The sequence below is a fragment of the Pezoporus flaviventris genome, unplaced genomic scaffold (genome assembly GCF_033815535.1).
Source record: "Pezoporus flaviventris isolate CSIRO_AGI_PZ_B2104156 unplaced genomic scaffold, CSIRO_AGI_Pfla_v1 ptg000002l, whole genome shotgun sequence".
NCBI lineage: Eukaryota > Metazoa > Chordata > Aves > Psittaciformes > Psittacidae > Pezoporus > Pezoporus flaviventris.
Genome location: NW_026892550.1, coordinates 89860386 through 89874232, shown reverse-complemented (window position 1 = coordinate 89874232; position 13847 = coordinate 89860386). Strand labels below are relative to the sequence as shown.

The 13847-nt window shown below is 37.2% G+C and overlaps 1 protein-coding gene across 3 annotated transcripts in view; it reads right to left on the bottom strand.

The window, feature by feature from the left end:
- The window catches only part of WASHC4 (WASH complex subunit 4), a 38641-nt gene that overhangs the window by 17346 nt on the left and 7448 nt on the right, over window positions 1-13847 (bottom strand). For all 3 annotated transcript variants that reach the window (XM_061445016.1, XM_061445017.1, XM_061445018.1), the window contains 10 exons: window positions 12792-12859; window positions 9600-9682; window positions 8419-8461; window positions 7820-7923; window positions 7083-7203; window positions 5488-5611; window positions 5260-5387; window positions 4427-4587; window positions 2185-2311; window positions 759-884 (listed from right to left, as the gene is read on the bottom strand). In XM_061445016.1, the coding sequence (XP_061301000.1) occupies window positions 759-884; window positions 2185-2311; window positions 4427-4587; window positions 5260-5387; window positions 5488-5611; window positions 7083-7203; window positions 7820-7923; window positions 8419-8461; window positions 9600-9682; window positions 12792-12859 (1085 nt within the window). The remainder of the gene's footprint in view (window positions 1-758; window positions 885-2184; window positions 2312-4426; window positions 4588-5259; window positions 5388-5487; window positions 5612-7082; window positions 7204-7819; window positions 7924-8418; window positions 8462-9599; window positions 9683-12791; window positions 12860-13847) is intronic.

Sequence of the window (13847 nt, the reverse complement as noted above, 5' to 3'; positions counted from 1 at the left end):
GATCCTTCCCCTCTACTCAGCACTGGTAATGCCACAACTGGAAGCTCTGGGCTCCTCAGTATGACAGAGACATGGACACATTTGTGAGAGAGTCCAGCCAAGGGCCATTAAAATAATTAAAGGACTGGAGCATCTCACATATGAGGAAAGGCTGAAGGCTGGGACTTTTCAGCCTGGAGAAGAGAAGACTAGGGAGAAATCTTATCAATGTATAGAAATACCTAAAGGGAGGGTGCAAAAGACAGAGATAGCCTCTTTTCAGAGGTGCCCAATGATGGAATAAGAAGCAATGGGCACAAACCGAAACACAGAAGGTTCCCTCTGGACATCCAGAAATGCTTTTACTGCTTAGGTAACCTGACACTAAGACAGCCTGGTTGCCCAGGGAGGCTGTGGAGTCTCCATTCTTGGAGACACTAAAAAAAAAGTCAGCTGGACACAGTTCTGGGCAACCAGCTCTAGGTGGCCCTGCTTGAGCAATGTGAGGCTGGACCAGACCTATTGAGGTTGAGCCCAATCTCAGGAAGTCCCTTCCAACCTCGATCATTCTCTGCCACCACATAAGGAAATCAGTGAGAAGTTACACAAAAACTGGTTCTAGCCTCCCAAATCTCCTGTTCTCTAACCAAACCCAGTCTTGAACAAGAAGCCACCAGTGCAAAAACATTTCGTGTCTCAGTGGGGTTTTAATATGTCATGTTTAATCAATGTTCTCTGTAAAAGACCTACAAGTCAACAGTTTTCATCCAGTGACATACCTTCAGAAGTTCCACAAGCCTGCATAGAGCTTTTACTGAGGTTTTGGTCATAGGTTTTTGCATTGACATGTAGAGATTCATTGTAGTTTTAATGATGGTGCTAAGACTGTATGCATAAAGAAAACCCTAAAAATAAAATGAGTACAGCGAGAGGGGAAAAACAATATTTTTCACAACATATCCATCAAGTAAGTTCTCTCCATTTTCTTTTGTACATGATAGACCTCTAACTCTCACCTCTTCACACTAGAGAACCTACTAACTTCACTTAGTAAGCAAGCCTGAGATCCCAAAGCTGAATGAGGCCCTTTTGCTAAGCACACATTATGAAACTGTCTACAAGTCATCAGATCACCTGATCATTAGCCTCTTCTGGAGACACTCAAGTTAAACATAGGTCAGTGAATTAAATGACAGCCCCAAAGGTCTAGTAATTTTAGACCTATTGTAAACCAACCCACCAAACAAGTTCCATCCCCCCCGAAAAACAGCCCACTACAAAAACAGCCTAAAGCTTCCAGATTGCATGGAATAAATACACTGACAGCATTTACAACTCTATACTGTCTAAATATAACTACCCACCCCACAATGAAAAAAAAAAAGCAGTAATTTCTAGATTAATGTATGCTAAGCTTTTAAATGCAATGTCAATTATATACAGCATGATAAAAATCATATTCAACTCATTTCAGAGGAAAAGAAGCACCAATAAAAAGAAAAAAACCAACAAAACAACTAGGAAATGACAGCAAGCAGTGCAAGAAAATCAGTTCACTACAGAGCAAGCTTTAAGTCCAACTGCAAATAATTCAAATATGAAATCCACAGATCCTAGTATATGCAGGACTTTAGATACAGAAGATTCAGAATCATGCTTCTATCACACAGCTATTCTTGTCAGATCAATGCACATAAGAACTAGGAAAAAAAATAAATCAGAAATAAGACACACCTTACATTAAGACTACGTGCTGTTAGTAGGCCAAAAGAAAATCAGCTGCTTCAGAACATAGTAAGATTCTTGCAAAGTACCATCATTAGGCAAAGCACAATGAAACAACACAAAACCTCTACTGAAGTACGTGCTGTGCTAAATAAAACTAGACAGTGATTCAGTCCAGCTTACATACCTCATGACTGATTTAAAAGGAAAATAAAACCTAAACCAAAACCTTTACTACAGTGAATATTCAAGATTTTAGCCACTAAATATTTAGCCAGATTCACTTTCCCCACATGCCTTATGGAAAGGACTTTTACAGGTTTACTTAAAAGACTATCTAGTGAGCATTTAAAGTTTTAGAAGAATTCCCACATTGTAAAATAACACACCGATGATCACAGAACTTTAGTGTTTTCTCATGTTCAACAACTTGCACAAAACCATCAGTTTGCTACATCACCACATTAAAAGACTGCACACCTGGATGAAGACATTGCAGCGGTTCGACAGATCTTCAGCAAATTTATCCACACGTTGCTCTTTTGACAAGATAGATTCCATTTTTGTCATCCATGAGCTCACAAAAACATAGTATGACTGCATATCTCTGTAGAAGACAAGCGAAGAATGCTGCTCACTTATTAAATGAGAAGAGCATGTTAAATTCTTTTAAGGGAAGTAAGTTTTCAGTCCCTGAAATTATAATTCACCATTTCCAAAAGTATCAGAACTTCATACTCATTTACATTTTCATTCTCTATAGGCAAGGATTAATTAGGTTGCAAACTTTATCTGTACAAGCATACCCCAAAGAGTCAAAATCTTCTATCTCTCAAGAGAACAATGGCCCTCTTAACAGTGCATATACTACACTTCTTTAAATTAAAACAGCAAATAAAAGTGCTAAAAAATGCTTTTAAACACTAGAAAAGTAATCCTATACTGATGATATTTTTTTCCCTCCAAGTCTGAATTTTTGTTTTATACACACACACATACACACACATACAACTTGTCATTACATCAATGCTAGACTGAGACTGCTCTTAAATAACAATTCCCCAGAAGAAAACCTGCTTGGATTACTCTAGTTGTAATTAAATGTTTTATGTAGAGTTCACTTTCAAAACTGCTATTTATTCCATGCTCCAGAATTGTGACACTACAGTACTATTTATTGTAGCACTTATAGCAGGAATGTATTCAGGTGATTAAGATATAAAAAAAAATTCCCCTTTAAAGAGCATTCATATTTAAAACAACAGCCCAATTATCAAAGGCAGTGCAAGAATTCATAAAGGCAAGAAAAAGTTAGTGGCAGAATGCAAATCACAGATGCAAAATCTGGGGTTTATTACAATATCCTCAAAATTGCATGTCCAAAGAAAGGCACAGAAGCTGGTGAATGGTCTGGAGAACAAGTGTTACGAGGAACGGCTGATGGAACTGCAGTTGTTCAGTTTGGAGAAAAGAAGGCTCAGGAAGAACCTTACTGCTCTCTAGAACTACCCGAAAGAAGGCTAGATAGAGGTGGTCCCTTCTCAGAGGTAACAAGCAATAGGACAAGAGGAAATGGTCTCAAGTTGTGCATGGGGAGGTTCAGAGTGGATATTGAAAAAAATTTCTTCACCAAAAGGTTTGTCAAGCACTGGAACAGGCTGCCCAGGGAAGTGGTTGAGTCACCACCCCTGGAGGTATTTAAAAGATATGTAGAAGTGGTGCTTAGGGAGATGGCTTAGTGATGGACTTGGCAGTGCCATGTTAACAGGTAGACTTGATGACCTTTAAAGGTCTTTTCCCACCTAAATGAGTCTATGATTCTATGAAATGTCTGTGAATACCTACACCTTTTTTTCAACTTTGTCTTAAGAGCTGCAAGAAATGACTTGTACCACCACCCAAGACCAGAAGCAAAGCAGCAACACAATTATGCTCCATCCAGGAATTAAACCCCAGGAAAGAATTCAGAGCTCTTGAACCTTCCCGCAGTTGGCAGGACACAAATCAGGAAAAAGAGGATTGAAACAGAAAAGGGGGGAGTAGTGGAAATAATCTGCCAGAGAATCATGTAGGCATGGAATTGCTTTTCCCTTCTCCCCTCCAACCTAGTTCTGCCAGCTTGCATGCATGGTTGGAAGACAACCAGCAACACTTAAAATTTTTACTTCTATTCCTCAGACCACATTTTCCACCTTCTTGGTTTGATCTGCAATGTAAACAGAAGCCTTGGCCCTGTTATCTCCCTACGCAGTGCAGCACACTTGCTCGTAAGACTGAAAATATTAATCTTTAAACATACTTTACAAAGAACTTAAAAGAAGGCAGTGAACCTGTAAACTACATGTGGAACACAGAACAAAAGAAGCCTTTTCAAATACTGATAATTTCAAAGACCATTAAACAAGCAATTGAAATAGTCATGAAGAAAGAAATGCTTGCAAAGGAAGTCTCATCACCAAGCAGAGGAAAAGTCCTCTCTAAGCCACTAGTGATTTACCTCCATAAACACTCAGAAAAGAAAGCAAAGCAGATGAGGTTACTAGACATTTAAATACAAGGAAGTTGAAAATATGGAAATAGAAATAACTGAAAATTAAGTATTTAGAACTGCCAGAAACACTTTTTCTGGTGACATAATACACTAGTACACTGAATGAAGAAACACTTGTGTTTATCAATGATTTGCTAAATAACATCATGAAGCACTATTTATGAAATATACTTGGTAAGTGACTGTGCCTTCTGTTGTAGGAAGTTTTCCCTCTGCAGTTTAATTGTATGAATACTTTTCTTGTCCAGAAGTTTCGCAGCAGCTGGTATCTTCTGAATCAGGAAGTTATCAGCAAACCAGATAATGTTCGCAGTTAACGTGATAGCTGGTACCTGGGAGGGAAAAGGGGGTAATACAAAGTAGCAATAAACATAAGTAACTACAACAATTACTGTGGCATCACACATGTTTCTTACCGCCTTTTCTGAGACTTAACACACAGTTTATTTCTGCACAACTAGTTTCTATAAAGTATTACATTCATGTTAAAAATGTTTCTCCCCTAGAAGTCCACTAAGGGCACTACAGGGGAAGTTACTATCACTCTCAGTGATTCTAAACAGTATTAGAGAATTTAATAATTTCTTAATGCCACATGATATGAAAAAGCCCAAATACCCTTTGGTCTTAGAGGTCTTTCAAAATACATGTTTATAGCCAAGGTCAAAACCCACAACATTTATTCAGTCCACAGTAGTCATAACAATTTTTTGTCCTCAGTGTCACATTAATGTCCAGAAGAAGCGTTAATTTCAAGTTATTTTACCTTGCTGCTAAGTGCGTACACAGGTTTTAGACCATCTTTAAAAGAAAATGAGAGGAGGGGGAATTACAAAAAGTAGAAAAAAAAAAAAGAAAGAAAATCTTAATTCTGCTTTCTGACTCAGCAAATTGTGTATTCTTTCTTTTCCAAAGTCTGTGCTATGCAACTAAGAAAATTATCTACCTCATTAGTGAAAATTCCCCCTCCCCCTTAATTATTGACAAAAGAATAAGGTGTTCACCTTTTTACAGACATCCAACAATGACTTGTAAAATTTCTTGTCTATGGTCCGAAAAATCTGAAAATGCAGTACAAAGAGGCCACAGATGCCCACATATTTATCTCTCTGGTCAATTTCTGAAGGTTCACCTGCAGAAATACACTGTTTTTTCAAGTCTACTCCCAGACAAACAATACAAACAATTTTAGAAACAGTGAGGGTGGCAGGAGAAGCATGAGCTTGCATTACCAAGTTTGGTTTCAACATTTGCAAAAGCTGTGCGAAGAGTGTGAGCAAATTCTTCAGCAAACGTGCTGTTCTTTGACACCGACACTCCACCATTTAGAGAATCAAACTGCTGCTCTATGCAGGCCTAAGAAAAAAGGGAGGGGGAGCGAAAAAAAAAAAGCATTATGTAATGCCATGAATTTTGGACCTTAAAAGAATATTGATTTTGCAAGAGAAAAATACTGCCATAGCAAAGTGATTTAAGATTAAGCTGAAGTTAGTCTGAAACTTCATGACATACAGATTTTTAACTATGCTTAAATTTAGTAGAGTAAACATTAAAAACCTCTCTTGTATTTAACATTCAAAAAGTGACTTTATTTACTTCACATTCCATTATAGGCCATTTTTAAGGAAACCACTTGATGTGCTTGTGATAAGAAACTGGATGAGCATTTGCATTATTATAGTATGTCACTAACTATCCATTAACTTAACAAGATCATCATGCAAGTTGCCTGTAGTATGTGGTGCATGAACCTGTTGCATAAAACCCCACACCACTGGTAACAGTTTAAAAAAGTTACCAAACCCACACAGCAGTCAAAGAAGAGACACACACTTCAGATTTTCTAAAGGTATTAGAAAAGTCTTCAATGGAGTTGTATTTAAGAATATTTTTTCCTGTATTTTTGTTAGGAAGGGGCATTTGCAGGATAGGAAGAGAGACTTTCTGAATGAATACTAGATAAATCCTACCCATGTCTCAAACATATAATGAAGTCTTTGTCCCAGTGCAACAATTTAGAAATAAGATGAAAAATGGATAGCTGGTAGAAATGTCCTTTGAAAGAATAAACTAAATTGTGTTTAATTATTTATCTACAATTTCCCTTTTGGAGGCTTTTACAGAAAAAAAAAAAAAAAGCCTTCTTCCCTATGCCATTTAAGATTTAAAGTAAGAGCAGCAACACTATTCTCTGCCCGCTATGCCACAAATTCCAATTTCAGTAACTCAAATACAGACTTTCCTAAAAAAAAACATGGCTTCCTGTATGAACACATTTAAGTTAATTGTATTGAAAAAACAAACCTTCCCATCTACTCATACAGCTGCATGTTTCAGAGATATACACCACTGAAGTGGTACCTGATGACAGTTAACCTGTCTTTCATGCTAGGAAAGAGAGAAAATATCTAATAAGAGGTCACACTTCACAAATTTTGCAGATAGGTAAGGAGATTTTAACTTGCAGCTAAAATAAAGTGGACCTATGTTATTTAAGCCTGTGCACTACCAAAATTTCTGGTAAAAAACAAAATCCTCGATAATACACAGTCCTAATACCAAGCTGTCTGCATTTCTTTAATTCTGTGAAAAGAGTAAGTGTTAACAGCTAGCATTCAAAGCCTGGCACAGCTCTAGCACGTAAGAGCAGCAACAAAATGTCTTACAATAGAGGCTTTTTATCCCCATGCACAGATGCAAGAGCCAAATTCACACATCTTTATATCCAGAACAAAACAAAACAAAAACAAATAAGCCATTGTAAACAGACTGTCACTTCAACGTAATAACGTTCCACTAATATATTGGGGAATATTAATTTCAGTACCTGAAATATCATTCCATCCAGTAACTGGCATTCCAATTTTAACAACAACTTTTCAAAAGGCTTCAGTTTATCTTCTTGAATCCCAAACTTAGAAGGGTTGTGATGGACAGATTTTAGCAGCCTGCAAGGAGTAGGTGTGGAACATGTACATACAATTAGAACATGCTAACAGTTTTATCATATCCTGTACTGTTTTGGTAATAGATTTTAATCGTCCACATTTGTGCCTAGCAGCAACTCCAAAATTAAACAGAAACAAAACCCACTCAGTCTGTATAAGCCATTTGCATTTGAATAACTCCCATTTATTTAGGCTTTCAATAAAACAGTGGTTACCCCCCTAATTTAGCAACCTTTATAACTGTTGACTTTTCAGCTATTACTTAAGATATTGTTCTTACTTGTACACCCATCCCCATGATCAATATGGATAAGAATAGTCTTAGATCAGTTCTGCATGAAATTAGGTTTCTTACTGAATGTATTTTAAACCCCACCACCTATTACTTTGTCAACATGCCTACCTTGTATCACAAATAGAACATTCAGCACTTTAAAAACTTACTGGTGCTTAGGACACAGCAGGAGCTTAGGCCCACTCTTCACTAAGATTTCTGGAAAAATTTCAGGGTTATGAATATCCATGTTCCCACACTGACTTTCTTGGAACAAAGACTCACACAAATGCTTTTATCTTTTATGCTGTGGGAGCATTTTTCACATCTTCAGAAACATACCTCTTATACATGGTCCAGTGATCTTTCAGAGTGGCATGATTGTCAATTATTTCATCCAGAGTGATTAAGACTGTGAGCAATTCCCCCAGGTGCTCATACATTGCCTGGTTTAAAACAAACAAACAAAAAAAACAACAAAAAAAAAGAAAATACTGTAGTGATTGAGAATTTTAATGCATTTATGCAAATTCAATAAATTATCAGCCAACAAGACGTAAGCTACAGAGTTATATCTAAGATTTCTTGGTTCAGTAGCTTAAAGATTTAGTATTGCTTGTAGTGACACAAAGTGGTGCCTGCACACAAACTAAAGCTCACTCATCTATTTTGACACTGAATGTAGGATTTTTAAAACACACACATTTAGGAAGCATGCAAACACTTTTCCCCTAAGAAAACTAGAATATGACAGACACGGAGATGCCAGGCCTTTCCACATAAAGGCCAGAAAAAGCTGATTATCAAAATAAAACCTTTAAAGGTGATTTCAGATTGAAAGTTGTACTTGAAACTCACTTTCTTGCTGCTTTTCAGAGCATTAATGATCAAGACATACATATACTGACATAAGCAAAAAGGTTCCACCAAATCATTCCCACCTGAAAATGAACTCCAGATGTCTCTATAATTTTTGGTGCATTCCTGCAAATAAAATAAATATTTTAAACCTCAGAACAGAGCATATTTATCAACTCTGTATCGCAGTGTGTTTTTTGTTTCTTGGGGTACGTTTTTCTTCATTAACATCTTCATTAACATCATAACTTCAGAAAGCAAAGAACCTAGGATTAAATCTGATTAAAATTACATGCTCTGTGAAATCTGTGCACTATGATCAAATACCACATTTTTAAATGTACAGCACTGGTTTAAACCACTGAGCGCGTTCAGTATAGATGTACATCAGCTATTCCCAATTCAGTTATGCTGACAGTAGTTTGCCTTGATACGTATAGCCTTGCAACCCAAAAGTATAAAATCACTTCACATATTTAATCAAGACATGTCCAAGGTACACATCCAACAGAAAATCTACCTTGTGCTGTAGTATAAAACAAGAATTAAGAACAATGCTATCCTATCTGGCAGGCACAGGGAGGAATCAAGATCCCTACATCTATATTCTCCACAGTTTTCACAGGAGCTAAACCCAACAGGCCTTACTACAACAGTTCAACTTCAAGTGTTAAAATCATGGTTGTTCTGTGAGGATTATATACCAAGACTGACGCATTTAAAACAGACTGTGGAAGTGAACTGATTTTTTTACCTTCTGAAGCTACTTGTATCCACTTTATTAGTCAGTAGAAGGAATCTCTCAAACACAGCAAAGATGAAAGAGTAATAATACCTCCTAATCATAAAATATCTTGTATCTCTTTTTTTTTTTCACCAAGAGGGTGATCAGGAATTGGAACAGTCTGCCCAGGGAAGTGGCAGAATCACTGTCCCTTGGAAGTGTTCAAAAACCATGTAGATGAGGCCCTCAGTGACATGGTTTAGTAGTAGACTTTGCAGTCCTGGGGTAACAGTTGGTCTTGATGATTTTAAAGGTCTTTCCCAACCTAGTTAGTTCCACGTTAATATAAAAGCACTTTTCTGAAAATAAAACAAATTCACTTCTGTAATGGCTTATGAAGCCCAAACTTGCACAGCAAAGCTCTCTCCACCTCTGCAGATAACAATATTCCAAAAACGACCATGCCTTAAACAGAACATTCATATTTTATACATTTGTTTATCTACACAAGAATAATGTAGCATTTTAGAGAATAATTACTTGTTGCTTGTATAGAGAACAGCCAACTGATGCACTATATTCACCACCACTTCATAACATCGGGTAACAAAGCAGGACAGCTCCTGAAATAGAAGAAAATAAAATGCATCTATATGTACAGACTCTGTTCATACACATGCTGTCACTGCATCCAAAACACTGAAGATGAACCACTGAACTTGCAGCCCAAGGTCCAACTACATCCCTAATCCAAGTCAGTGGACAGACCTATAGCAGGATGGAAAACATCCTACTAACAACTCCAAAAAAGGATCTGGGACTAAGCTAATAAGGTATCAAACACAAGCTTCCAGTACATCTTGGACTATTTATATTCCTGGTTCAATTTATCAGGGACAGTAAGAAGCAACTTAACAGTCCCCAGGTATTTTCAGAAATAATATACCCAATAGTAAAGGCAGTGCTTTTTCCCACTATATTCAAGAGTCAGGCTTCAGGAGCTGGTGACAGATAAATTCAAATCAGAAATTAATACAGAAGCCTGTACCGACTCCAAGAGTGATAAGCCACAGAATACTGTTCTCAAAAAAACACTCCAAACAAGTCAATGTTCCCTGAACAACAGGATAAACAAATCTGAGTTTTCCCTTAACTACTATAATATTTTTATAAAGGTATTTATAAATATTTCTAAAGGTCTCATTAAAGTAACCTGTAATATTATCAGGGAAAAGTCAGTATGTGATGAGTCTACCCAGTCAGCACACAGATGGCTTCATAGCAGACAGCCCACACTGGCTAATCAGCCAGGCTGTGTTTCTGCCAGAAGACTGGCTAACAGCTGAATTCCATCTTGCTCTCCATCAAAAATAGATTTTATTTGGGCTTCTGCCTTCTATTAGTCACCAGTTTTCACAAAACATAAGTGTCATTACTTCTTAAACCTTTATTGCTCTAAAAAAGCAGCTTAAACAAGAGAAGAGATTCCAAAGGAATGGATCAATAGACACTGAGATAATGTTTCCTGGGCAAGGGGCACCAGCTGCCATTTTAAAACTTCCAGGAAATAGTCCAATTTAACAGCACATGCAGATTGGCAACTACATAACAGATGATCTTAAGGTCCTTCCCAACCCTAACCATTCTATGATTCTTATAGTAGAACAAGATTATAATTTTGTCATAGTTCTTCAAATACACTGTTTTCTGCAGGATCAAGAGTACTTAACTAGTGTTTCACAGTAATATTTGGATAATTAAAAAGTACTGCGATAACAAATTTGAGGCTATTATATTTAGTTAATTAAGAAACCTTGAACTAAGAAGAGGCAATAAATCTGTGAGTGGACATTAGCTCTACAAAAGCAACATTTCACCTCTTATCACCTTAATTCGTATTTTCACACTGCCCTTGGGGGTATGCTTATAAACACTGACCAGAACAGCATTTTCAATTCTATGGATATACACTAGTACTGAGTGGATTCAGTGGAACACAACAGCTGAAAAAGAACAAACTCAGTAAGGAGAAAGTACACACTGTTAGCCTAGTAACTCTCCCTTTGGGGAAACACCCTGCATCTCCCTTCTTTCCAAAGTTGCTCAACAATCAGCAAGCCATCATAGCATACATACAAAGTAGGCTCACAAGAAACACTGCTATGTATTTCCATAGTGCTTACCCTATACACATCAGCATTCACCCCATAAATAAACATAAACTTCTTCTGCAGAGCAAGTTTGCAATGCAGAAAGCTAACCAGAGAGCCAGTCACTCTGCTCTCAACTTCTACCTGAACAAAGCATCCTGGCATGGGAGTGCCCGGGGGAGATGTCCGGAAAAAAACACAACTGTACAGTAGCCTCATTTCAGAATCACTAAAAAAGTCTCAAACATCTGCTCAGAAAGAAATAAAGGATGAAAGATGAAAATGATAAAGTTGATGGGACAAAAAGCTTGGAAAATTGTGTCCAGCTGTGGGCCCCTCAGTTCAAGAAGGACAGGGACCTGCTGGACAGAGTCCAGAGCAGGGCAACTAAGATGATTAAGGGAGTGGAGCATCTCCCTTATGAGGAAAGACTGAGAGAGCTGGGTCTCTATAGTTTAGAGAAGAGGAGACTGAGGGGTGACCTTATTAGTGTATAAAAATATATAAAGGGGGAGTGTCACGAGGATGGAGCCAGGCTCTACTCAGTGGCAAACAATGATAGGACAAGGGGTAATGGGTACAAACTGGAACACAAGAGGTTCCACTTAAACTTGAGAAGAAACTTCTTCCCAGTGAGGGTGACGGAACACTGGAACAGGCTGCCCAGGGAGGTTGTGGAGTCTCCTTCCCTGGAGACATTCAAAACCCGCCTGGACACATTCCTGTGTAACATTATCTAGGTGTTCCTGCTCCGGCAGGGGGATTGGACTAGATGATCTTTTGAGGTCCCTTCCAATCTCTAGCATACTGTCATACTGTGAAAATGGGAAACAAACTTCCAAGATACCCTAACAACTAACTGCACTTGGGCATGGTAAAAGAGGTTGAGAACCAACTTCCTATAGCATTGAACCTGTTATGACTCAGTAAATGACTACTGCCATGCTACTATACAGCAAGAACAGGAATTTTAACCTTTGTTAAACTAGGATTTGTTTAAACATTCTGGAAGCTTCCTATATATTCTCTACTTCAATGCAGATATTTCATTATGAGCAATTATGCATAAAAACAGAAACATTTTGGGGAACAGTCATTTAAGCTATACTAAGACCAAAAAAATATAAATCCATAATAGACTGAAACCCAAGAGCACAGGAAATCCTCATAAGAAACACAGATCCTGTTTTCATGCAAAAAACCCTGATAACAACTAAACTGTATAAGAAACGAGTGTTCTTCACTGACGGTTTGAGTCAGGTATAAGCAATTTTTTTTCCAGGTACATATTTCAGTTTTGCTTTCTTCTATCATCTAAACAAAATGATGTATAAATAATTAATCCATTCCCAATGCCCAATGAAAACTAAAACTTCCTAATTAAAACCACAAAACATAGGCATCTTTACTTACAAAGGAAATAACCTCAATTTAGGCAAAACATAGTAACGTATCAAATGACTGCAATGCCTTTCAGCAAGATGCAAGCAGGATGCTGCAGACTGTTAAATTCACTTTGCAAGTAAAAATAAAATTACAATTGCTGTCAAAGAAAAAAAAAAGGAAAAAAGACATACTCTACCTGCAAGAAAGAAACAAATCTTCCCATCTGTATTTGGCAATCTCCCTCCACCATGCTGGAATCTGTGGCTTAAAAGACAAACATTTGTCACCGCTTTCAAAAGCCTATATTATATCTGTTAAATTAACATTGAAGCTTTCTCTCCAAGCCATTTGCCTGTCATACAAGTGGAGTGTACTACTGTAAGCATACTGATGAAACCTTAAAAGCTTTTAATTTTGCTCTCCTAGGCTGGGCCTTTTTGAAGTTTCTTTCTCATTAAAAATTACAGTTCGTAAATTAGATACAAAGCAGGAAAAATGTCTCCATCACACCTGAAAGAAAATAAAGAATAAGAAACAATTCTTTAAAGGCATATATAGTATCTAACTTCATATAAAAGATTCCATTTTAAAAAGTTTGTATGAAAGCAGTATGCATTTATATTATGAGGAACATCCACTAGTAATTATTTAGTATCCAACTAACTTTTCAAAGTTCCTGGATTAGTCCTAGTCACTCCACGGACAAGATGAAAAAAACAAATGTTTTTTATACAGAAGAAACAGGCCAGAACAGTATTTGTTTAAATTTCAGCCATCGCTGAGCCACTACCTTTGCCAGCTGTTTTAAGTAAGCAGGCTTGCTGTTATCAAAGCAGATGCTACAAGGAGGGATATGGAAGTGGAGAATCTAATTTCAGCATCCTTGCCTAACTCACTGAAGGCTGACATCTCAGTTCCTGCCATTCTCAAGCATTCCCTGCAGAACACACATCAGGAACAAACTGGTGCTGCAATATGTTAATCTGTAAGTCTGACTTTTTCATGCTAGAAACATGGAAAAGTTTTCAGTGATTCCCTAGTGATATGCTGCCAAAAAAATCATACTTTAAGATATTTAAAACTTTGCCTGATAAGAAGAACCTAATAACAACAACAACAACAAAAAAATAAAGGTAAAACAACAAACCAACAAAACCCACACTTCTTCACATTCCTTAACTGAACCAGAACAGTCATATAGCACTTAAAACATTGATAAACAGTCCCTAGCTCAATGATTTCACATTCCCCA